The sequence below is a fragment of the Trachemys scripta genome, chromosome 1 (assembly GCF_013100865.1).
Source record: "Trachemys scripta elegans isolate TJP31775 chromosome 1, CAS_Tse_1.0, whole genome shotgun sequence".
In the NCBI taxonomy this organism is placed as follows: domain Eukaryota; kingdom Metazoa; phylum Chordata; order Testudines; family Emydidae; genus Trachemys; species Trachemys scripta.
In genome coordinates this window covers 330,151,038-330,176,804 of record NC_048298.1, presented here as the reverse complement: position 1 = coordinate 330,176,804, position 25,767 = coordinate 330,151,038, and the positions used below count along the sequence as shown (strand labels likewise).

The following is a 25,767-nucleotide window of genomic DNA, read 5'->3' as shown; positions in this document are numbered from 1 at the left end:
ACTGAAAGGTGATGGGTACTAATTCCCAAGCCATGGTCATCAGAGAGCTGGCTCTTCCTCATTTCCAGATGCATTGAAAGAAGATGAGAATGCATCAGTACTTTTCTGCCGTTGCTTTTCCATGCTAGCAACTGCTGTGGTTGCCACACGGGTGTTACTCCCACGGCTAGTGGGAGAGGAGGTGGTCTTCACAGTTATGAATAGAAGGGCATGTGCTCCACACAATTGCATGGGAAGGTTGGTGTCCACAAACCAATGGGCACAAAGATGTGGCCATGCTTTGAAAACACTTGAGAACGTCCAGCACTGGGGATAACCTCGGATGTACTGTCAATGCTGGGTAAGAACTATTGTTGTCACACTTTGCCTAAGAGCTTGCTGCTTCATACTGTCTTCCTTCTCATTCAATCAGCTGCATGCCTACTGGCTAAAATACGTGGTTACTCTTATTATCCATCTGATCCTGGAGCCGGGGGGGGGGCATAACATGTGGCAGTGCTTATATGGTCAATCACACTGTCTCCCTAATAGCTTCTAGCTATTGTCTCTTCTCATGTTGATCTTCTTTCAGCTCTTAAAATCTCTTCTCATGCGGAGCTGTGTCCCCATCCATATTAATTAGATAGCAGCTTCCTCAAGGCATGAGTTACATTGTTCGGTAATATAGTACTGCCTACAGTGATCAGAATAACGGGTGAAGTTGTTTTATTTTTATAAAAGGATTTGGATCAAATTTAATGAAGGATCAAATGAACTGGTGAATGAATTAAGTGGAAGTCTCTGTACTAGTATATAAATAGTTTAAACATGGAAAGAAGAGATGAATAAAAGGTGACACGAAGAAAATATATAAAATAATGAGTGGGCTAGAGAAGGTAGATCAATTGAATTGATGCTCCCAAGAGCAAGGAGACATTCAAGGAAATTGAGAGGTAGCCAGTTCAAAACTGATAAAAGAAAATACTTTTCCACATAGTGTGCAGTTAGTCTGAGGAACTCATTACCACAAGGGCAAGAGTGTAGAAGGATTCAGCAAGGGGTTTGTTTAGGCATTTCTATGGACAACAGGAATATACAAAGTTACCCTCGTACATCATAGTATAAACAATTAGATGTTGGGGATTAGAAGTAAACTTCCTCCGGCCAGGTTATCCGGTAATCTCCTCCAGCAGGGTTTCTTCCTCTGAAGCAGTGGGTACTGACCACAGTGGGAGATGAGATACAGGACTAGATGGACCCACTGGCCTGATCCATTACAATTCCTATGCGCCTAAGAATGAAGAGTATCAGAGGGGTAGCCGTGTTAGTCTGGATCTGTAAAAAGCAACAGAGTCCTGTGGCACCTTTAAGACAAACAGATGTATTGGAGCATAAGCTTTCGTGGGTGAATATCCACTTCGTCAGACGCATGTAATGGAAATTTCCAGAGGCAGGTATAAATATGCAGGCAAGAATCAGTCTGGAGATAATGAGGTTAGTTCAATCACGGAGGGTGAGGTCCTCTGCTAGCAGTTGAGGTGTGAACACCAAGGGAGGAGAAACTGCTTTTGTAGTTGGCTAGCCATTCACAGTCTTTGTTTAATCCTGAGCTCATAGTGTCAGATTTGCAAATGAACTGAAGCTCAACAGTTTCTCTTTGGAGTCTGGTCCTGAAGTTTTTTTGCTGTAAGATGGCTACCCTTACATCTGCTATTGTGTGGCCAGGGAGGTTGAAGTGTTCTCCTACAGGTTTTTGTATATTGCCATGCCTGATATCTGACTTGTGTCCATTGATCCTTTTACGTAGTGACTGTCCAGTCTGGCCGATGTACATAGCAGAGGGGCATTGCTGGCACACGATGGCATATATAACATTGGTGGATGTGCAGGTGAATGAACCGATGATGTTCTGGCTGGTCTGGTTAGGTCCTGTGATGGTGTTGCTGGTGTAGATATGTGGGCAGAGTTGGCATCGAGGTTTGTTGCATGGATTGGTTCCTGAGTTAGAGTTGTTATGGTGCGATGTGTGGTTATTGGTGAGAATATGCTTAAGGTTGGTGGGTTGTCTGTGGGCGAGGACTGGCCTGCCTCCCAAGGTCTGTGAAAGCGAGGGATCATTGTCCAGGATGGGTTGTAGATCACTGATGATGCGTTAGAGTGGTTTAAGCTGAGAACTGTAGGTGATGGCCAGTGGAGTTCTGTTGGTTTCTTTCTTGGGCTTGTCTTGTAGCAGGAGGCTTCTGGGTACACGTCTGGCTCTGTTGATTTGTTTCTTTATTTCCTTGTGCGGATATTGTAGTTTTGAGAATGCTTGGTGAAGATCTTGTAGGTGTTGGTCTCTGTCTGAGGGGTTGGAGCAGATGCGGTTGTACCTCAGCGCTTGGCTGTAGATGATGGATCATGTGGTGTGTCCAGGGTGGGAAGCTGGAGGCATGAAGTCTTTGTTTAATCCTTAGCGGTCGGTGGGTTTTCGGTATAGGGTGGTGTTAACGTGACCATCACTGATTTGTACTGTGGTGTCTAGGAAGTGGACCTCCCGTGTAGATTGGTCCAGGCTGAGGTTGATGGTGGGGTGGAAGCTGTTGAAATCGTGGTGGAATTCTTCCGGAGTCTCCTTCCCATGGGTTCAGATGATGAAGATGTCATCAATGTAGCGTAGGTAGAGAAGGGGCGTGAGTGGACGAGAGCTGAGGAAGCGTTGTTCTAGGTCAGCCATAAAAATGTTGGCATATTGTGGGGCCATGCGAGTGCCCATGGCGGTGCCACTGGTCTGGAGGTATATATTGTCACCAAATTTGAAATAATTGTGCATGAGGATAAAGTCACAGAGCTCAGCAACAAGTTGTGCTGTGTCATCATCAGGGATACTGTTCCTGACAGCTTGTATTCCATCTGTGTGTAGGATGTTTGTGTAGAGAGCCTCCACATCCATGGTGGCTAGGATGGTGTTTTCTGGGAGAGCACCAATGCATTGGTCTCTCAGAGTTGGTAAGACAACTCCCACCTGTTCATGCTCTCTGTATGTGTGTATATATATCTCCTCAATATATGTTCCATTCTGTATGCATCCGAAGAAGTGGGCTGTAGTCCACGAAAGCTTATGCTCTAATAAATTTGTTAGTCTCTAAGGTGCCACAAGTACTCCTGTTCTTAATGCATTGTAGTTTTCTCAGGAAATCAGTGGTGTCACGGAGATAGCTGGGAGTGCTGGTGGCGTAGGGTCTAAGCAGAGAGTCCACATATCCAGATAGTCCTTCAGTGAGTGTGCCAATTCCAGAGATGATGGGGCGTCCAGGATTTCCAGGTTTGTGGATCTTGGGTAGTAGATAGAATAACCCTGGTCGGAGCTCTAATGTTGATTTGTTCCTGTGTTAGTGTAGGGACTGTCCTGAGCAGATGGTGCAGTTTCTTAGTATATTCCTCAGTAGGATCTGAGGAAAGTGGCCTGTAGAATTTGGTATTGGAGAGTTGTCTGGCAGCCTCCTTCTGGTAGTCAGACCTGTTCATGATGACAACAGCACCTCCTTTATCAGCCTCTTTGAGTATAATGTCAGAGTTGTTTCTGAAGCTGTGGATGGCATTGCGTTCTGTATGACTTAGGTTATGAGGCAAGCGATGTTGTTTTTCCACAAGTTCTGCCTGTGCACGTCGGTGGAAGCATTCTATGTAAAGGTCCAGACTATCATTTCGACCCTCAGGAGGAGTCCATGTAGAGTTCTTCTTTCTGTGTTGTTGGTGGGAGGGTATCTGTGTATCAGTGCACTGTTCAGTGTTATCTTGAAAGTATTCTTTGAGTTGGAGGCGGCGAAAGTAGGCTTCCAGATCACCACAGAACTGTATCATGTTCGTGGGGGTACTGGGTCAAAAAGAGAGTCCCCGAGATAGGACAGACTCTTCTGCTGGGTTGAGTGTGTAGCTGGATAAATTGACAATATTGCTGGGTGAGTTAGGGGTACCACTGTTGTGGCCCCATGTGGCAGGTAGAGGAGGAGGAGAATGAAGAGGAGGCTGAGTTGAAATGTGAAGAATTTCCACTTCCACATGAGCCCTCAGAGAGACAGAATAACATTATCCATGATGAAATGTAGCCAGGACTCTGCGGTGAAAACGCTCCTGCTCATGGAAAATGCACCATGAGATTTTAAGGCATGTATGTGGCTGACACCTTCATTTCAAGTCTGATTTGAAAGAGTAAATAACACAAATAAAGCATGCACTTATACAACACCTTTCCCTTGAGAATCTCAAAGCACTTTACAAATGTAGGCCCATTTCAATGACCCTGCTTTACAGATGGGAAAATTGAGGCACGGAGAGGTTAAGTGACTTGCCTGAGGTCACACAGCAGGACAGTGGCAGAGGTGGGACTAGAAAACATGTTTTCTGAGTCCTATTCCCTTACTCTAACCCCTGAATGCTCCCTAATTGCAATGCACCAATGAAGTTTGCCCTGGTTCCTGAGTAGAAAGGCTATTTGTCTGGTTTAAAGCGGGACCGACCTAGTTTTGTAAAGTTCTGTCCCTGTCTGGTAGTGATTAAAACCAGACGTGGCTTTGTCCGGTGAAAATCTGTCTCCGCCGGAGGAGGCTAGTGGGGGCGGTGCCATCTGCCCTTCCCTCTCCTTGGCTGCTAGAGGCTGCACATCAGGCAGCCAGCCAATACTTTGACGGGGCTAACAGCTGGTTAGACTCTGCAGGCAGGGGGCCAAACTGGCCTCTGTGCTGTCCCCTGTCAGGCTTTGGGAAGCCAGCAAAAAGGCGGTTACAGTAGTCAGCATTTTGAGATTATGAGGAGGGACCAGTGTTTGTGCAGGGTGCACAGGATGCAAAAGGTCAGATTTTAGAAACAGCAGAGAGGAAAACACAGCTGGATGTGGGGGCACGGGAGAGGGAAGAATCAAAGAGGACTCATAAGTTAATGGTCTGAGTGGCAGATAGGAAAGATGGTGATATCTCAACAGTGAAGGAAAATGCAGGGAGGAGTTCCATTTTTTTGATCGTGTTAAATTTAAGATGAAAGGAAGACAGCGAGGGGGGATGTCAGAGAGCGATCGAGAGGGCAAGGCTGAAGTACAGGATTGAAACTGAATGAATTAGAAAGAATCATAGAATATCATAAAATATCATGGTTGGAAGGGACCTCAGGAGGTCATCTAGTCCAACCCCCAGTAACTTTTGTGCATCAAGGCCAAGGACTGGGGCCTGGTGGCTGAGGGGAGGTTGATAGACTGTTAGAACAGAGGGCTTGATATTAAAAGTAACCTCAGATTCTAGCAGGAACTCATGTCTGTTCCTGGGTGGTACACCAGTAACCTCAGGTCTAGCAGGAACTCATGTCTGTTCCCTGGTGGTGCACCAGTAACCTCAGGTCTAGCAGGAACTCATGTCTGTTCCCTGGTGGTGCACCAGTAACCTCAGATCTAGCAGGAACTTATGTCTGTTCCCTCGTGGTGCACCAGTAAACTGTGTGAACAAAACCATGAAAGACAGTGTGCTTAAAAGGCTCTTAAACCCAGACTCCAGAGCCTGCCACACTTGACTCTCCCAAGCAGAACATGTGACTCCATCATGGTCACGTTGTTGCCTTGGGTTTATCGAAGACGTCAGTGATGCTCGTGCGCCAAACAGAGGAGAAACGTATATGGTTTACAGCCAACTTCTGTTCTGGATGAGCAGCCAACAACGGAACAGTCTCTCTATAACGGTGCCCCGAGGGCTCGTCTGAAAACAGTGGGAGACTTTCTAGCAGAACTGCTGCACCTGATATCAGCACTTGTGTGGCACCACTGCCTCTGCACCTAGACGGAGCAGTGGTGGAAGCAGCACATGGATGTATCTCAGAATAACCCTCTTACCTTAAATGCATATTACTGAGGCCATTCAAAAGCAGCTGGAATGTCTGGCTTGTGTTAGGATCACCGCAGTGGGCCCCACATGTAGCTATTCCTTGCAGAAAAGGGTCGCAAATAGCAACATAATCAAAGGACTGGGGGATTCTAGGTTTGCTAACACCTGCTGCTTCACTTAGAGCAGAAGGTCAGATTCAGGTCTGGGGTAAGCAGGTGTGAACTTCACTGAAGCCAGTATTTTGCATACAAGAGTCAAAAAGAAGCTTCTTTAGTGTACCCTGCTGGGCCTTTTGGTATCGGGCTCTTTAGGTTCTTATATTGTGCTTGCCCCATCACCGTAGTAGGGGAACACATGTCAGTCTATCTGAACCATGGGAAATCTCTGAATCTTTTAAAAAATCCTGGTCCCTGCTGGAAAATTAATAATCTCCATGATCAGGGTGACGACACCACTGCTCATACAGATAGCTTGTTCCCTCAAACACTGATTCATAATCAGTTCTTCGCTGTAGTTGATAAAGGCAACATCGTCTCGGAGTTTGTTTATAGTCACCGCACTGAAACGCAAGACATCTTTTAATCCCGAATGGCCGAAAGAATATGAGTTCATTGCTGAAAGCAGGAACGGAGAGCATCACGGATCTTGCAGCCTGCGTAGGAGTGATGTAGCTGTCAGCAATCCTGGAAAAGGAGATTTGAATCAACACATTTCTGTTTGTACTTTTCAGAAGAACTCGTGCAGTGCAGCTACTTCAGCTGATATGCAGAACTTCTTCAAAGCAAGCGTGTTGCCTCATGCCGATAATGTGACTGCTGCTGAACTTTGCAAAGTGGTCCATGCTGTTATGCATCACCATTCTTAATGACGCATCAACGGTAGCGTAAAAGTTAATAAAACTATTTACCATGACTTGTCTGTGGCTAAAGACTTGACTTGATGAAAAAGCAAGGCAAAAAGCATTGAGCAAGAACATTTTAGCCCCATATTCAGTTCAGAAGCATTTAGAAAATATTAAGAGTAATGATCTATGTTTCTATTTGACCACTGATTCTTTAAATAAGGGAGCAGCAAAGTGTTTTTCTTTAGTCTTAAGGTATTTCAGCTTTGAAAAAGGGATTCTCCTGGATTTAACAGTGATAGTCAGGAAACTGTGCAAGCCTTTGCCACAGAAACATTTGGAAAACTCAAGGCTTTTGACCTCAGTTTGCAGAAGCTGTCGGCCTATGTGGCAGATAATAACAATGTTTACCTGAAACTAGGGCTGTCTATTAATCGCAGTTAACGCAAGCGATTAACTCAAAACAAATTAACTTGATTACAAAAATTAATTGTGATTAATTGCAGTTTTAATTGCATTGTTAAACAACAATAGAATACCAATTTACATTTATTATAAATATCTTTGGATGTTTTTCTACATTTTCAAATATATTGATTTCAATTACAAATATCCGAATACAAAGTGTAGCGTGCTCACTTTATATTATTATTTTTATTACAAATATTTACTCTGTGAAAAAGATAAACTAAAATTAGTATTTGTCAGTTCACCTCAGACAAATACTGTAGTGCAATCTCTTTATCATGAAAGTGCAACTAACAAATGTAGAATTTTTTTTTTTACATAGCTGCACTCAAAAACAAAACTATGTAAAACTTTAGCGCCTACAAGTCCACTCAGTCCTACTTCTTGTGCAGCCAATCGCTTAGACAAACAAGTTTGTTTACATTTACAGGAGATAATGCTGCTAATTATCTACAATGCTTCTTATTTACAATGTCACCTGAAAGTGAGAACAGGCATTCGTATGGCACTGTTGTAGTCAGCGTTCCAAGGTATTTACATGCCAGATAGGCTGAACATTCATATACCCCTTCATGCTTTGACTTGTAGATTGCAAGTCTTATCTTTTTTTTACAGTGCAAATATTTGTAATAAAAATAATAAGATAAATAGTATAAAGTATAAAATATTTGTAATAAAAATAATATATATAGTATATATATATAATATACATATGTACGTATCTATAATATACAAATAATATATTTGTAATAAAAATAATATATAGGTGTATATATAATATACGTGTGAATATAATATATGTATGTATATATGATATACAAATAATATATTTGTAATAAAAATAATATAAATAGTATAAAGTATAAACTATTTGTAATCAAAAATAATATTTGTAATAAAAAATAATAATATAACGTGAGCACTCTACATTTTGTATTCTGTGTTGTAACTGAAATCATTATCTTTGAAAGTGTAGAAAAACATCCAAAACTATTTACAATAAATTTCAATTGGTATTCTATCATTGTTTAACAGTGGGATTAAAACTGCGATTAATTGTGATTTAATTTTTTTCATCATTTGACACCCCGACCAGAAACTGAAAAATGCCAACCGGGGTACTGTAGCAGCCAGTTGCTTAGCACACATTCTTCATAGCACAACAGAGTACGCTGCAGAAAAACGTTGTCCATGTCGAACATTTAATTCTAAAGGTTTATTCCCCCTTCAGCGTTTCTGCTACTGGAACAGAACAATAAAAGGCGATTTGTGACCGTGAGGTGGAAGAGTGCAATCTATTGAGACACGTTACCAGGTGGCTGTCTCTTTTGCTGGCATTCAATAGTTTACTGAAGTGCTGAAACCCACTACCTAGTGATTTCTAGTGTTTAGGAGAGGAGGAGTGTCCCAGAGTAATCTGGAAATACTTTGGTAACAAGGGGGCTACCAGTGAGGTGGCTGAATTATATTTTCTCTTTGTGAGCCATGCTCTGGAGCTATTCATGGGCTGTATTGAGGCTTTAGAAGCCAAGTGCTTTAGTGTTCTTTCAGAGTGGTGCATGAGCTTACGAAGGACTGAATATGAAACTGGAGGGAAGGGTTAGGGATAAGTTCTTTGGATACATGTGAATTCTGTGCTCCAGGGACTTACTCAAGATATCCTTGGGAGGTGTAAAAAGGGCTTCACGACCTTTATGAAAGAACAAAGAAGTATCTGCATGACAGGTTTGACTTCATTTTGCCTTCACAGCAAAGTGTCCAAGTTAGCTCTTGAAAAACCCATCAGCTTTGAAGAATTTTTCTGAAGCTGTTTGCGCTTGTAGTGTGAAAGAATGAAGAATTTGGCACGATAGAAAGCCTAATCTCTTCTCTTGCATGAAAGAATTGCCTGCCTCGTGAAGAGAGGTACCCGAAAAATTTCACCAAATTTTTCACCAAATTTCACAGGGCAACTTCAAGAACTTGAAGAAAATCAGCTGTTACATCTCTTCGGTACCAGGTGGCAATGCTCACACGGAGACGGTTTTCTTTCTGATGATCACAGCTTGGTAGGGTGACCAGACAGCAAGTGTGGAAAATCGGGAAGGGGGTGGGGAGTAATAGGAGCCTATATAAGAAAAAGACCCCAAAATCGGGACTGTCCCTATAAAATCCCGGGACATCTGGTCACCCTACAGGTTGGACAAATGAAAGGATTCAGAGGTCATGAAAGCAGAGCGCCATATTTGTGTCAATTCAACAGAGGAATGCAAGAATATGTATGCTGAACAAGAACAAAGAACTTCTGAAGGCCTGGGATGGGCACCGATAAAGGGCTATGGTATTCTGTGAATTAGGCACACCACACAATCTACTTCTCGCTAGCAAACCTAACTGTCTTTACATTGTCACATTGTTCGCTACACACAAACGAACACCGTCTTTTATTGAGAAAGTTCTGAGTGATGTAATTTTTCATGCCGTTTTGTGTAATCATACACAGAGTTGAATGCAGGGTTTGCAGGCTGTTGCATTGTTGAGCTTACCAAAAAAATCAGAATTAGTCTTTTACGATAATACACAGGAATGTGGCAATGTTTTGGTACAGGTTTTATTTGCTAACATTTCCACATGTGGGGTCACGCCGGCGGGAGTGGGGTTGCCCTATATTCTGGGGATGTGTCAGTGGCCACCTTACTCCCGGAGTTTGCAGTGTACCGGCATTCTAAAGAAATCTTTTTATTGTCCTGCTAATGTTACACTCCAGGGACAGTTTTAAAACTGGAGTTTTTGTTAAACTTAGTATCACCTCCCACAAAACAAACGCAGTTTGCACAAGCCCCACTCAGTCCTTTCAGAGCACACACCACTCTGGTGTAACCAGAGCTGTCCCCTTTGGCCCCCACAGCAGACCTTCAATCCTTAAAGGGACAAGGCACTCTATCCCTGACTTTCACTGAGTGCTACACTGCCTCCCAACAGGTTTCACTGACTGACTGTCTGCAAGGGCCTGACCCAACTCTCATTGATGTGAATGGAAAGTGATGCCCAATGGGAGTGGGATCTGGCCTTAAATGCTTCTCTTCCTCTCGTTTTGTTGCTGCCAGCGACCTGCTATCTCACCTGAAGGTTTCCTCTCGGCCTCCTGGCCTCCTTGGTTTAGCCCTGGAGCTCAGCAGGACTGTTCCGAATACCTGAAGTACCTGCTGGATCGGTAAGTGGCAGCCTTTGTACACATTTAGAGTGTAAACTCTTTGGGGCAGGAGGCAGTTCTCTTTGTTCTGGGTTTGTACAAGGCAGGGCCTCCTAAACACAACATGATAAATTATAACAGAGATGCAAACAGCTGTTCGTCTGGGTCATTGTGCTCATCCCCTGCCAATGTGGGATTGTTCCCTAGAGAGAAAGTTGGAAGGTTTTCATGAATGATTTTGGACAACTAATATCAGTGATCATTTCCAAGGCTTTCTAAACATTGTATTGACTCACAGGTGAGTAATGTACTGGTGCTGGGGGTCTGAGTGAGTGAAGTTACCCTAGAATGGCTGGGCTACTGAGGCAATAAGGAAGCTAGTAATGTCAGCTAGGGCCCAAGGGGGTTCTTTTGTTCACATGATGGAGCACTGTGTGTTTGGAGCTGAAGGACAAGGGTTCTAGTCGCAGCTTCAATTATAAAGCCCTACTTTAGGCTCTCCTGTGTATAAACTTTGGCTTGGAAAAATCAGTTTGGCCTGAAAATTGCCACATTCACCCTGAAGGCAAAGGGGATTGTCTCGGCCAAGTGTGTGGGAAAATCTGACTATTTTTGAATGACAAACGTTTAAATAAAAAAACACCCTTGTTTGAAATTTTGACTTTTGTCTAAAATTTCTCTCTCTCTCTCTCTCTCTCTGTAGCTCAAAAGCCACAGATCCCCTTCAAATCCCTCCCAGCTGCAGGTGGGCACGCAAAGTTGCTCTGGCAGAAATAGGGTGTGTAGCACATGAAAAGTGTATACACCCCAAATCCCATCCCCTCACCGCCACTCAGGCAGAAAGACCATAGCAGGCAGGATCCTCCGTGCCCACACGGGATGGAGCTGCCAATCTTTACAGTGTGGGGAGCCACCGGCTGTGCTGAGCCCTAACGAGACAAAACTCCATAGAGTGAAAGTCTTTGGCTGAAAGTGTTGAGAAGCTGAAAGTACATCAACCTCCTAGAGGGTTGGGTGTGAAAAAAATAAGTAGTAAGAGGCTGTCTATGGATGAGGGACCACAAGTTGGAGGTTACTGGTGTGTTGTGTTATTTCTAATGCAGGTTTTTTTCCTCTGCCAAAGGTTACATGAAGAAGAGAAAACTGGGAAAAGAATTTACCAAAAGCTTAAAGAGTCCAACTTGATGCCTCAGGCTGAGGAGCGCCACTACTTAAACAAGACATTAATTGAGAAAATGTTTGGGGGTAAGATGATGACAAAAATCCGCTGTCTGAAGTGTCTAAATGTCTCCTCCCGAGAAGAAGCCTTCACAGACCTGTCCTTGGCTTTCCCACCGTCCAACAGACACGTGCGTCGGCAGAGCCACATAGCCGTTTTACCAGTGGAAGAAATTGGCCCACAGATTATTGAGCCACCCATAAAACCACAGAGTCAGCTAATGGAATCTCCAAGGAGGCAAAGGAAGCACCCCGTGTCTGGACTACCTCCCATCCAGCTCTTGCCAATAGAAACAGTAGGGTTCCAGGAAGCAGAGGGACAAGAGACTCCTTTCATCTTGAGATCTGACAGAGATCACGTCAGCTTGGAGAAAGCGAAAGATCCCCTGTTGGCTTTTGGAGAGCAGACCTGTGGCTCTGAGGACTCCAGATCTGTCCCGGATTTGATCAACTATTTCTTATCACCGGAGGTGCTGACATCTGAGAATAAATATCACTGTGAGAAGTGCGCTTCCCTGCAAGATGCGGAGAAAGTGGCCGAGCTGACGGAGGGGCCACACTACCTCGTCCTCACCCTGTTAAGGTTCTCCTTTGACCTGAGGACCATGAAGAGGAAGAAGATCCTGGATAACGTCTCAATTCCATTGGTGCTGAAGCTGCCGGTCCTGGTTGCCTCGGAGGACTCCGGTGAAGTAGGCCAGAACAGGAATGATAGGGCTGCCTCATGCAATGGATTTGTGTCCGTGGTGTATGATCTCTGTAGCGTGGTGGTCCATTCCGGAGTCTCCTCAGAGAGTGGTCATTACTATTGTTATGCCAGAGAGTGTACCAGCACTAGTGCCAGCAGCCAGCCAAGGGACGGGGCACAGAAAAGCACGTCAGACAAGCAGTTGGACTTTGAAATCCAGTGGTACCTCTTCAACGACACCAGGGTGTCCTTTTCCTCCTTCGAATCGGTCAGCAACGTGACCTCTTTCTTCCCCAAAGACACGGCCTATGTGCTCTTCTACAGGCAGCGGCCATGCAAGCAGAGCTGGGCTGTGCACGAGGCCGTTTCAGATGCCGTCCGGCTGCACGGGGAACCTTCTCCCAATAAAGACTTGATGGAAGCCATTTCCAAAGATAACATCCTGTATTTGCAGGTAACTCCATTTACCTTCAGCACCATGGTTTAGGGGAATGATTCTGCTTCCATCGAAATCAGTGTCAGCTTTTCTCTCGGCTTCAGTGGGAGCAGGCCTGTAGGTTACACACGTGACTCCCTAAAGCTGAATCTCACCTCCCTTTTAAATCCAAATGTAAAGAGTTTCATTATTATTTGTTTAAGAGTAGCCCCAACTGAGATCAGGGCCCCATTGCGCCAGGCAATGCACAAACTCAGAGTGAGACACTCCCTGTCCTGAAGAGCTTACAGTCTAAATAGACAGGTCAAAGGGTGGGAGGGGGAAAATAGGCCCAGAGGGGGAAGCGACTTGCCCAAGGTCACACAGCAGGTTGGTGGCAGGATAGGATTAGAACCTAGATCTCCTAAATCCTAACCTAGGGTCCTAGCTTATGTGTTGCTTTCAACTGGGCTTGGTACAGTAAGCACCTGGGACTGCTGTGAAGGATGCTATATACATGTATGCTGACAGGCATTTTCATTCATTACCATCAAATCTGAGTGCATTGCCAACAGCGGCGAAATAATCCCCTTAACACACCAGTAACGTAAGGATTATTCTCATTTAAAGATAGGGAAACTGAGGCACAGAGAGGCGAAGTGACTTGCCCAAGGTCACACACAAGATGTCTGTGGCAGAGACCATCCATTTCCTGCCTCCTAGTCTTATTCCTTAAGTACATTCCACCCATTGCTCTTGTGTGTGTCTTGTTTTTTATACCAGACAGACCGTAGGCATCAGGGCATTGGCTTAGTGTAGCTACAGCTCTATGGCTATTTGGGGAGAATCATCCCAACCAGCTACATGTACATTTCTCCCTCTCATGCCCGCCTTGCTGTCAGCATGGTCTGTGCATTTGTAGCCAGACTTCAGCTGGTTTCTGGGACTAACACTGCACTGTCTAGAGTGCTGCTGACCTAGCCTGAATTGTACAGAAGGTTTTGGCATGGCTTCATTTAGGTGTTTGAGTGACTTTAGTCCTCAGATGAGGTGCTGCACTGCCAGCCCTTGAGCCAGAAGGCCTCCCTCATACACGCAATGGCTACAGCAAGAGTAGCGGCAGCATAAAGCTTCCTCCCATCCTGCCAGAACAAAAATGCCTCAGGGCCGATCCCTCCAGATCAAGGCTAAGGATGGGAGGGCAGTTCAGTCTCCAGGCTCACTCGGGTAGAATGGTCCTATGGAAGGTGAGTGGTAGGCAGGGATGCATGCTGGACCTCTCCGCACTACAGTGGGGTCAGTCACCCTCCTTCCAAGCAAGGCCGGCTCTAGGCCCCAGCAAAGCAAGCAGTTGCTTGGGGCGGCAGATTTGCAAGGGGCGCATGAATCCAGCATGGGAGCTGAGAACCAACAGGGGGCCCTGGGAGCTGTAGTTCCTTGGTTAGCTCCCTGCCTATAGAGTCAGCCCTGGAGCAGGGAAAGAACTACATTTCCCAGCATTCCCTTGGCCACTAGCAAGAGGAAAGGGTGTGGGAAAGGAGTATGGAACTGAAATCTGCAGCTTGCTGTGAATGGTAGGAACAGAGCCAGCTCTAGGTTTTTTGCCGCCCCCCCCCTCCCCCCCCCCCCCCCCCGCCCACACCCCCTGCTGCCCCAGCTCTGGCCCCCACCTGCACTCCCCTGCTGCCCCAGCCCTGGCCTCTTCCCCCCCCATGCCTATCCAACTGCTGCCTGTCCTCTGACTGCCCCCCCCGAACCCCTGACCCATCTAACCCCCCCCTTCTCCCTGTCCCTTGACTGCCCCCTCCCCGAACCCCCTACCCCTTCTCCAACCTCCCAGCCCCCTTACTTTGCCACTCAGACCAGCGTGTCTGGCTTCGCGCAGCGCCAGACACACTGCTGCATACATACTGCCGTGCTCCCCTGCGGAGTCACAGCCTCCCCCCCGCATCTGCCTTCCAGATTTGAACACCTCAAAATTCAGGAGTGCTCAAGCTCAGTTTGGGCGGCTGTTACTTCATTTCTCCCAAATCAAATGTACTGATCCACTGTAACTTGCTGTAGAAAAAGTAGGATAAATTGAGCAAAAAATGCTTCCCAGTGGTTATTAGGACTGGAATTGCTATTTTCAACAGCCATTGCTTTTTTTTTTTTTTTTTTTTTTTAAGTTTTAGTTTTATTTGTTTAAAAGGGAGACCATGGTAGTGCATTCCCCATAGAAACAAAGAATGGAAAATAAAGGCACCTCAACTTTTCCTCATTTATGTAGGACAGTCTTATAATATGCATCCAGATATCCTCCAGTCACACAAGCTGAAAATTGTTCCACTTTACTGCAGTTCTGTAACCATATGGGAACCAATCCTGTCTGTGTTCTGTGCACATCCAAAATTCCTGCTGAATGACCCATCCTGGGAGCGAGTTACCAGTGACCCAGAGCTGGGGCAGCAGGAGGGTGCAGCTGGGGCGGGGCGGGGGGAGAGCCCAGGACTGGGGTGGGGGGCAGCCAAAAAATTTTTTGCTTGGGACAGCAAAAAACCTAGAGCCGGCCCTGCTTCCAAGGGGCTCTCTGCTGTGACTGCCTGTACAAAGGCGGTGTGATGGGGTTGGGGTGGGAGCGGGAGGGGCGGGGCGGGTGAGCCCTTGTCTATAGACCAGGGGTCGGCAACCTTTCAGAAGTAGTGTGCTGAGTCTTCATTTATTCACTCTAATTTAAGGTTTCGCGTGCCAGTCATACATTCTAATGTTTTTAGAAGATCTCTTTCTCTAAGTCTATAATATATAACTAAACTATTGTTGTATGAAAAGTAAATAAGGTTTCTAAAGTGTTTAAGAAGCTTCATTTAAAATTAAATTAAAATGCAGAGCCCTCTGGTGGCCAGGACCCGGGCAGTGTGAGTGCCACTGAAAATCAGCTTGCGTGCCACAGGTTGCCTACCCCTGCTATAGACCAATTCAATGAGACTTTACTGCCAGGGCAAGCCAGACAAGGGTTGCCACAGGGCAAAAGAAGGGGGTTGCCTGTCAGAGGTGGGTATGACTCACCCAGGACCGGGTGAGGTTTGATCCCCTATGTCCATTTGTCATTCATGCCCACTCCTGTGTAATGGCAGGTCTGTACAGAGCCTGACCCTTCCCCCAGGGTCAGCAACAGCTTTTCATCATTGCTTTGTAGTGTGACATAAAGAGAGAAATTTAGCCCTATTGAGGGAACTGGCGACTTTACTGAGAATATGTAACAGGAGAGTGGGCTTATGCGGTTAGGGCCAATTCCTCAGCTGGTGTCAGATCAGTTAGTTTGATTGAAATCAGCTGCGCCAACTTACAGCAACTGAGGGTCTGACCCTCATGTTCTCCAAGAAGTCTGGACAGCAGGAAGATGATGTGTGAACTCGGAATAGAAACAGGACAATCTTCCTTAACAGTTTGAGTTTAAACTTTCATAAGCAGGAGGGGTATCCCATCAGAAGTAACAGGACCTGTTCCAGAGAGAAGAACCCAATAGGAAGGGAATTCCTCCCTTTACTCAGTTAGGGTAGGTCTACACTTACCTCCGGGTTCGGCGGTAAGCAATCGATCTTCTGGGATCAATTCATTGCGTCTTGTCTAGACGCGATAAATCGATCCCGGATCAATCCCGGAAGTGCTCGCCGTCGACGCCGGTACTCCAGCTCAGCGAGAGGAGTACACGGCATCGACGGGGAAGCCTGCCTGCCGCATCTGGACCCGCGGTAAGTTCGAACTAAGGTACTTCGAATTCAGCTACATTAATAACATAGCTGAATTTGCATACCTTAGTTCGAAGTGGGAGGTTAGTGTGGACCAGGCCTATGACAGTTGGCATTGGCTAGCAATTGTCCCTCTTGTTACTTGTTCTCTGTCTGCTATTGTGGTATGAAATAGTCACTGCTTTTCATTTATGCTCCTCTCTCTGGGTTCTTCCCCCTCTCGCTGCTGTCTGTGCTTCACGCACCGAGATAGCAGAGCTGTGATCTCTAGAACAGTCAGAAGAAAGGACATAACTTTCTTATGTATCTCGGAGATGCAGACTCACCCACAGGAGGTCTTGGTTGGGGTATGTCCCCAAGGTCTTCACACCTTTTACAGGCTTCTAAAGCAGAGTCAGGTTTCTAGGGCCCAAGCCTGCCAGACACCGAGCATCCTCCGCTCCTGCTGACTTTAAACAAGTGTTTGAGGACCTTGGTGCCTTGCATGATCAGGGAGGGTGTTTGTTTGTTTCTCTTCAGCCTACTGTGAATTCAGTAATGGGCATTGATGGTGGCCAGGACCACCTTGCCACCTCAATCAGAGCTTCTACTAGAAATATCAGCTGTCACTTCCCCCTGTCACGCAGAACCTAGGAGTCCCACTTCCACGTTTCATGCCTTATCCACTAGACCACACGTTCTTTTTGGTTTAGGGCCAGCAGCTCTGTGTCAGGAGCCAACCTCTCTACCTCGAGAGAATCTGGGAGCAGCTTTCTCACATGCCGTCCTCTGATGTGCCTGGATCACTAGACTTCAGATAAACAGGCCTGGCTTGTTTTTTTTTTTTTTTTTTCCTTTCTCCCAGGAGCAAGAAAAGGAAGCAAGGAACAGAGCTGCCTACATTTCCACCTTGCCCAAATCACCTCTGTGGTGGAGAGATTTTGACAGGGACAAGGATGACGAAGGCTCCTCCGGGGGCTGCGGTCCAGCTGCTGGGGGCGGAGGCTCAGGCTCGTTTCATGGACTAGTCTTCTAAAGGCGCCACTGAACCCGAACTACAACCAACAAGCAAGAAGCCCCGCTTCAACTTCATTTCTAACCAAGCCGCGGGGCCCATGGAGGCCAGAGTCTCCTCTCACCTCCTTTGAAGTCAGCGTTACCAAGGAGAGGAGTTTGAATCCTGTCTAAGTAGAAGGACTCGCTGCCGATTCAGGGAACACATTGCTGGCTGGAGTTAAATCGCTAGCACATGGAGATTCCCGTTGCTTTCTATGCACTTGGTCTGAACGCCTTAAAATAATATTACTAGCTGCTGAGCTCTGCGGTGACGAGCTACCGACTGATAACTAAGGGAAGTGCCACTTTCTTAACTGTAGCATCGTCTTGCCTGCTGGGTACACCGTCGATCAAGACTGGGGCAGGGAGAGGTGCAGGGAAACAGGACTCTTTTGGAAGAAACCAAGTGCAGCGCCAGTGACCCAAATGCACAGCCCAAATCTTCCACACGGAAATGGGATCTATGGCCAACATCTTCCAGAAGGGCCTGGTGATTTTCAGATGCCTCAGGTTTTGGGTGCCCAACTTGCCATACCCCTTAAAGGAGCCTGATTTTCAGAAAGTGCTGAGTACCTGCCGTCAGAAAATCAGGCCCCCTTTAAGGCATCCCATTTTGGGCACCCAAAACCTGAGACACCTTAAAATTGCTAGTCACTTCTGGAAATCTCACCTTATTGAGATCACTGGGTGCAGCAGCCACAGCTCCGTCTTAATCCTAGAAGCCAGGCTCTTTGATTCAAGATGGAGCATGGGATGCCAGTTTAATACACTGGCCTAGTGTCTGTGATCACGACCCTCTCTAGTGGCTGGTCCCCAACAACTCTTATAGTCTGCTGCTTACTCACTTCCTGCAGGGCTGACTCCTCTGGTGTGAGTGGGATGGAGTTGTGCTGTTTATGCCAGAGGGGCTGGGTTCAATTCCTACTGCTGACTGTGGTGCGTGTGTGAATATTGTGTATCCATAGAACAAAAGACCCCCCAAATCCTGAATTAAATTCAAATGACAAAAACAGGAAGTCTATTAGAGAGGCTAAATGCAACAGATCAATTGTGGAATGAGAGTTATTTGTTCAGTTCTAATTAGTACTATCCAACCCTTTTGAGGTTTGCCTAGCACTAGCACAATTTCCTCTCACTTCTAATCATTCTAGCCCCCGTTCAGTTTTTTCTGAAGGATCAGCAGATGCAGAGGCCCACTCCAGGGCTCTTATTCAGGCAAAACTCCTATTAAAATTAGGGCGTCACACCTTTCTGTAGTGAAGTGTGCGCATCTTTGTTCCACCATGAGGGAATTGCACTACACGAGAAGAGGGTCTGTCTGGCAAAGTCTCTCCTCCCTTTCACCTCGTGTAGCGGTGGCAGGACCGCTCCATGCTCTGCAGTTGCAAGGGGGCTCTGGGAACTGCAGGATGCCTCTGAAATCCCTCCCCATATTTTATATATGCTAATTCCCAGGAAGAGAAAGCTGTGGTAAGATCGGCTCCTCTTCACTTCCATCTGGGAGCAACTGTAGCAAGATTTAGCTGCCTCCTCTTTACGCAGTCTGGAAGAGTGAGAACCCAGAATTCCTCCTTAGTCTTTTCTCAGTGGCCTAGCGGCAACTTCTTTGCTCATCTTGAAGAGAGGAAGAGTGGAGATGGTAACTCTCACTGAAGGCAGCATTCAGTGAGTGTTTGACCTCAGTGAAAGGAACTTATAGTTGAGTAAAACTAGGGTCACACTTTTCATTTTCAGAGGTGTAGCCGTGTTAGTCTGAATCTGTAAAAAGCAACAGAGGGTCCTGTGGCACCTTTGAGACTAACAGAAATATTGGGAGCATAAGCTTTCGTGGGTAAGAACCTCACTACTTCAGATGCAAGTAATGGAAATCTCCAGAAGCTCACCTCACCCTCCCTGATTGAACTAACCTCGTTATCTCCATACTGATTTATACCTGCCTCTGGAGATTTCCATTACTTGCATCTGAAGAAGTGAGGTTCTTACCCACGAAAGCTTATGCTCCCAGTACTTCTGTTAGTCTCAAAGGTGCCACAGGACCCTCTGTTGCAATTTTCATTTTGGGTGCCCAACTGTGGGCCTGATTTTCAGAGCTGCTGAGTATGCGCAACTCCAGCTGAAATCAATGGGAGCTGCAGGCACTCAGTACTGCTAAAAAATAACCAGGTTTTAAGATGGGCACCTAAATAAACTGAGACACCCAAAACCAGTCGCCACTTTTGAAAATATTTGAAAAGCAGTGAAATGGCTGATAAATGGAAAGAAACTCTCAAGCTTCTTAGAAGCCATTCAGGACTTTCACACCATTTAACTATATCAGAGTTCATGGTATTGCGAGGTAATGGCAGGAAATAATGGGAAAATAATCAGGCTTGACTCGTGAAACTCTTAGATTTGGGGTGAAGTTTTCAAAAGTGGCGTCTGCAATCACTGGGAGTTAGCTGACCTGCTCAGGCAGGTTTGAATTTCCCAGTAGGGGCTAGATCCACAAAGGGACTTAAACGCAGCGTCACAACACCTAACTTTTAGGTACCTTTAAAGGGGGTTCCACTCGCCACGGGTCCACCTCCTTGGAGGTAGGTCTGGAAATTAGCGCTCTCCCCATCTGGCTCCTCCTGCTGTTGGTTACTCACGCTGTGGCTCATCTCTCTCTTCACATCTCAAGGTGCTCTCTCTCTTTGTGACTCAGCCAGGTCACCAGAGGGACTTTGTTACCTTTCTGGGTAACAAAGTCCCACTGGGCAAGCTGCCTGGATGCTGTCTCAGATGGTCTCTGTTCCACATCTCCGGGTCATGTGCCACTTTGCCAGTTCTCCCTCTATGCTTCATTCCAGCCCAGGGGCCCTATGACCAGCAGCCAAGGTCTGCACTGTCCCATTCCTTGCTGCTGTTTCCCTGGGCTTCTTCCTACCCAGCCTTTCTTAGGCTGGTTTCCCTCCAGGTGCAGCATCTCAGGATAACTGGCCCTTTCTGGCCCATGTTAACCCACTCAAGGCTTGTGTGGGCTACACACCCCATCACAGAACCCTGCCATCTAGTGGAGTCTGTGGTCCTTTGTTAGGAGCCCAGACTCCCTATACAATGTGTGGGGAGAGTTAGGCACCTAGGACTGGAATCCACAAAGCCAACCACCAGCGTAGGCTCCTAAGCCCTTCCTCATATGAGGAGGGGGAGGTGGTGGTAGCGGTCCCCGCCCCTCTGTGCAGCCCACTGTTTGAGCACTCACCCCGCCTGTGGGAGGCCTGTATTCCAAACCCCTGCTCCAATGGATGTTCAGTTATACACAGTGGAACAGCTTCAACAGAAGAGATTGAGAGAGATTTCCCCCAGACTATCCCACCACCTCTGGGCTCTAGCACTGTTTTGTATACGGCCCAGTCAGGAGGCTTCTGAGCATGCCCACATGATCACATCCCAAAGGTGAGCTAGGCAGGGGCATGCCTAGTTTGATAACCCTGTTGGAGCTTAGATGTGAGCTTGGTGCCCGGGCAGGTAGATTGCTGCATGCCCAGAGGTGGATTTTTTAGGCATTTTGGTGTCTTCCAGCGGAACTGTAGGCACCTAGAGAGATTGTAGGTGCCTAGAGAATTAGGCAGCAGCTGAGCAGGGCTTGAGGATCTCAGTTTTGGATTTAGATGCTTAAATGGCAGTTATGCACCTAAATCCCTTTGTGGAACTGACTCTAGGGCCTGCCTGCATCTTTATATGCCTAAATACCTTTGTAAATCTAGCTGTAGGTGACTTAGGAGCCCATGTCCCATTTAAGCTGTTGACTTTCAATAAGGCTTCGTTACGCAACACACAGTCAGCCTGTGTCACTCATTGCCAGGGGATGTTGTGAAGGCCAAAACTATAACTGGGTTCAAAAAAGAGTTCAAACCCTATGTTTTGGGTTCAAACCCCATGCTCTGGGCGTCCCTAGCCTCTGACTGCCAGAATCTGGGAGCGGGTGACAGGGAATGGATCACTCAATAACTATCCTGTTCTGTTCATTCCCTCTGAAGCATCTGGCACTGGACACTGTCAGAAGACAGGGTACTGGGCTAGAGGAACCTCTGGTCTGACCCAGTATAGCCGCTGTTATGAGGCTCGTAAATGACTATATCATTTTGTGTTTGTAGTGCTGCAACTGGGCCACTGGAGCGCTTCAGTGTAGATCCTACCTACGCTGACAGGAGGGGTTCTCCTCTTGGCATAGATAATCCACCTTTCCAAGAGGTGATAGCTGGATCGACGGAGTAATTATTCCATTGACCTACCGCTGTCTACACCTTGGTTAAATTGGTTTAACTACAACACTCAGGGGTGTGGTTTTTCAAACCTCTGAGTGATGTAGCTGGGTTGACCAAACTTTGTAGTGAAGACTTCTTCCGTCAACTTAGCGACCGCTTTTCAGGGATATGGATTATCTACGCTAATGGGAGACCCCCGCCTGTTGGCATAGCTACTCTGCACAGGGGCTACAAAAGGCCCCTGATTCTCCTCAAACCCGTGTCAGGCCAGAGTCTGGGAATAATCATCACTGATTAGGCCAGTGCAATAAGTGGCTGTGTGAGATGGGTATTGTGGGCTGGGAGTGTGGTTTCTGCCCACTGAAGCAGGGCCTACTTACGGCAGTTGGGGGTCTATGGAGGTGTCATTTTGTTGGGGCAGGGACAGGAAGTGGGGGTGTCTGAGGGCTTGCACTACACTAGCATTTGATACCTCAGTGCAGAACAAGCTGATTACACTGCCCTAAGAGTTCATCTGAATCTGCTTTTAATTCCCTGCCAATAACGCTTCATCAGCCTGCCCTGGCCTGCTCGTATGCTGCGCTACAATAGCATCGGAGCCATGAATGAGGGCTGTACTCCCAAAACAGCTCTGGGCACTCATTTGATCAATTAGCAACGGGGGGGGGGGGGGGGCGGGCAGGAACAGAGATGGCACATGACTCAAGGCAGTTTTCAGAGGACAGATGTGTCTCATCCTTTGAAACTCCAGGGCACAAAGGAAAGACCATTATTAAACCCAGGCTGTACTGTAAAATACTGAGCATCTACAGTCAGTTTTTTTCTTGTTATGTATATCTATATCAATATAGATAAAAAACAAAACATGACAAAGAATGCAGGACTGTGACCACTATCTCCACAATTCTGCTACAGCCTCACTAGATCATTTTATGGGATTATTGCTGCTATTTGACTGTGTCATCTATTTCTTTCAAATCATTATGTAGACAGCTATGTCTATTGAGTGATTTTAAGGAATTAACAATTTCCCCTGCTCTTTACGGTTATTGATAGTAAGAATAGGGCTCCGGGGGAAGAGGTTTAAATAAACAGCACTAAATGATACACAAGTTGCAAAAAGGATCTCCGTTCCCCTGCTTTTATATATATCATAACAGAAATAAAGGACTTGCAAAAATCAGAATTGTATTCCTACTAAGTTATTAGCTGCGCCATGTTAAATCCAGTAGAAAAATTCTGCTCTGAATTACACTGTTGTAAACCTAGCATATAGCCCCATTAAGGCCACTAGCTAAGAACAACCATTTTAGTGGAAAGAACGAGGAATACTTGTGGCACCTTAGAGACTAACAAATTTATTTGGGCATAAGCTTTCGTGGGCTACAACCCACTTCATCGGATGCATGCATAGGAAAATACAGGAGCTTGTGCCCAAATAAATTTGTTATTCTCTAAGGTGCCACAAGTACTCCTCGTTCTTTTTGCTGATACAGACTAACACGGCTACCACTCTGAAACCTGTCATTTTAGTGGAGTTACTCCAGATTTACACCATTACAAATGAGATCAGAATATGGCCCAAGCTCTGTAATTATATAGTTTAAAAGTAACCCAATTAAAAAGTACAGATATACTCACTATGACCAGTATATTGTGTAACCCTTGTGTCCATGAGGGATTCCAAATGTTTGACTTCTACGAAACTTTGCTTTATTATTTGTCTTACAGTGGCACTAGAGGTGTCATCTGAGATCCAGGCCTCCATTGTGCTGGGTGCTGTACATACGCATTGTAAGAGACAGTCTCTGCCTTGAAGAGCTTACAATTTAAATAGACAAAAGGGACAACAGGGTGGAAGAAATGAAGTATTATCACCTCCATTAACAGATGGGAAACAGAGACAGAGTTTAAGGGCTTGTTTACACTTAAAACTGCTATCGTGGCATGGCTGCGCCTCGGTAGTGCTTCAGTGTAGACAGTACCTGCGCTGACACACTGTATATGTAACCCACACACCTCCTGGTGCGCTGTTCTGTCCTATCTAGTGGCACTGAGACCACTTAGAGAGGGAGATTGCATCTACAGCCTTAGCTAACAGCCAGATGGCTTTTAGCTAATGCAGTGGAGGCTCACGCACTAAGCTCCGTAGGCCCTAGGTTCAATCCTGCCTGCCCACAACTGGGGGCTGTCGGTTTTACATATAGATACGCCACTTCCCCAAGAGGCAGTATATAGGTTGATGGACTACACAAGGACTTAGATCAGTTTAACTATGCTGCTCAGGGGTGCAGATTTTTCACACACACCCTCCCCCCGACCAATGTAGTTAAACCAACCTAATTTTTTTAGTGTAGACCAAGCCTAAGTGACTTGTCCAGGGTCAAAAAGGAAATCTGTGGCACACCTAGCAATTAAACACAGATCTCTGCAGTCCTGCTACAGAGCCTTAACCATAAGGCCATCCTGCCTCTCTAAGGGTGGGTGAGAAGTAACTTCTAAAATGTCCCTTACTATAGAAAAGGAGGTTTCAATCTTGGAAAAAAGATGCTCTTATAATTGTATTTATTGCTAACTTGCTGGGTTCAATCCAGTTGTCCATGACCACATTGTTTTCAGTCTCAAGAGATGGGTCAGTGACTGTCTGGGATGGCGACTGAGCTACCCCAGAGGTGGTTCCTGAAGGTAAAAGCTGATGCACAGTGGGAGAGCATGAGGAACTTTGCACTGGCTCTGGCCATGTGTTAAGCTTTCTGCAGCTCATCTCCAGGACATATTTCACCAGTACTAAGTTCACTTTAACAAGAGAAAGACGCCTGGTCTTGATTCTGTCCTCTGATACGCAGAGGCATAGCCCTACCTACCCTATGCACCCCTACAGTCCTACACCTTCATTTAAGAACATAAGAACAGCCACACTGAGTCAGACCAAAGGTCCATCTAACCCAGCATCCTGTCTTCCGACAGTGACCAATGCCCCAGAGGGAATGAACAAAACAGGTAATCATCAAGTGATCCATCTCCTGTCGCCCAGTCCCAGCTTCTAGCAAACAGAGGCTCAGGACACCATCCCTGCCCATCCTGGCTAACAGCCATTGGTGGACCTATCCTCCATGAATTTATCTAGTTCTTTTTTGAACCCTGTTATAGTCTTGGCCTTCACAACATCCTCTGGCAAAGAGTTCCACAGGTTGGCTGTGCTGTATGTGAAAAAATACTTCCTTTTGTTTGTTTTAAACCTGCTGCCTATTAATTTCATTTGGTGGCCCCTAGTTCTTGTGTTATGAGGAGGAAATAACACTTCCTTATTTACTTTCTCCACACCAGTCATGATTTTATAGACCTCTATCATATCCCCCCTTAGTCGTCTCTTTTCCAAGCTGAAAAGTCCCAGTCTTATTAATCTCGCCTCATATGGCAGCCATTCGATACCCCTAATCATTTTTGTTGCCCTTTTCTGAACCCTTTCCAATTCCAATATATCTTTTTTGAGATGGGACGACCACATCTGCACACAGTATTCAAGATGTGGGCATACCATGGATTTATATTGAGGTGAGATGATCTTTTCTGTCTTATTATCTATCCTTCTGTTAATGATTCCCAACATTCTGTTCGCGTTTTTGACTGTCGCTGAACATTTAGGGGATGTTTTCAGCGACCTATCCACAATGACGCCAAGATCTCTTTCTTGATGGTAACAGCTAATTTAACCCCCCATCATTTTATATGTATAGTTGGGATTATGTTTTCCAATGTGCCTTACTTTGCATTTATCAACATTGAATTTCATCTGCCATTTTGTTGACCAGTCACCCGGTTTTGAGAGATCCTTTTGTAGCTCTTTGCAGTCTGCCTGGGACTTAACTATCTTGAGTAGTTTTGTATCCTCTGCACATTTTGCCACCTCACTATTTCCCCCTTTTTCCAGATCATTTATGAATATGTTAAATAGGACTGGGCCCAGTACAGACCCCTGAGGGACACACTATTTACCTCTCTCCATTTGAAACAGGTATCTCATGGATGTATGCATAGTGTGTTTAAATATTCGCAAGGCATCTGCTAAGTTCTTGCATTTCACTTGTTTGTGTCTGACTAAAGAAGAAATTATTCATATTTGATTTAATCATTCCACGTGTGATTGT

The 25,767-nt window shown here is 45.9% G+C and overlaps 1 protein-coding gene across 1 annotated transcript in view; it reads left to right on the top strand.

Moving 5' to 3' along the window:
* Positions 1 to 19,168, top strand: part of USP35 (ubiquitin specific peptidase 35) — a 35,603-nt gene extending 16,435 nt beyond the window's left edge. The window contains exons 8-10 of the mRNA XM_034759086.1: positions 10,221 to 10,327; positions 11,430 to 12,666; positions 17,200 to 19,168. Of these exons, the coding sequence (XP_034614977.1) occupies positions 10,221 to 10,327; positions 11,430 to 12,666; positions 17,200 to 17,370 (1,515 nt within the window). The 3' untranslated portion in view covers positions 17,371 to 19,168. The remainder of the gene's footprint in view (positions 1 to 10,220; positions 10,328 to 11,429; positions 12,667 to 17,199) is intronic.
* The last annotated feature ends 6,599 nt before the right edge of the window (positions 19,169 to 25,767 follow it).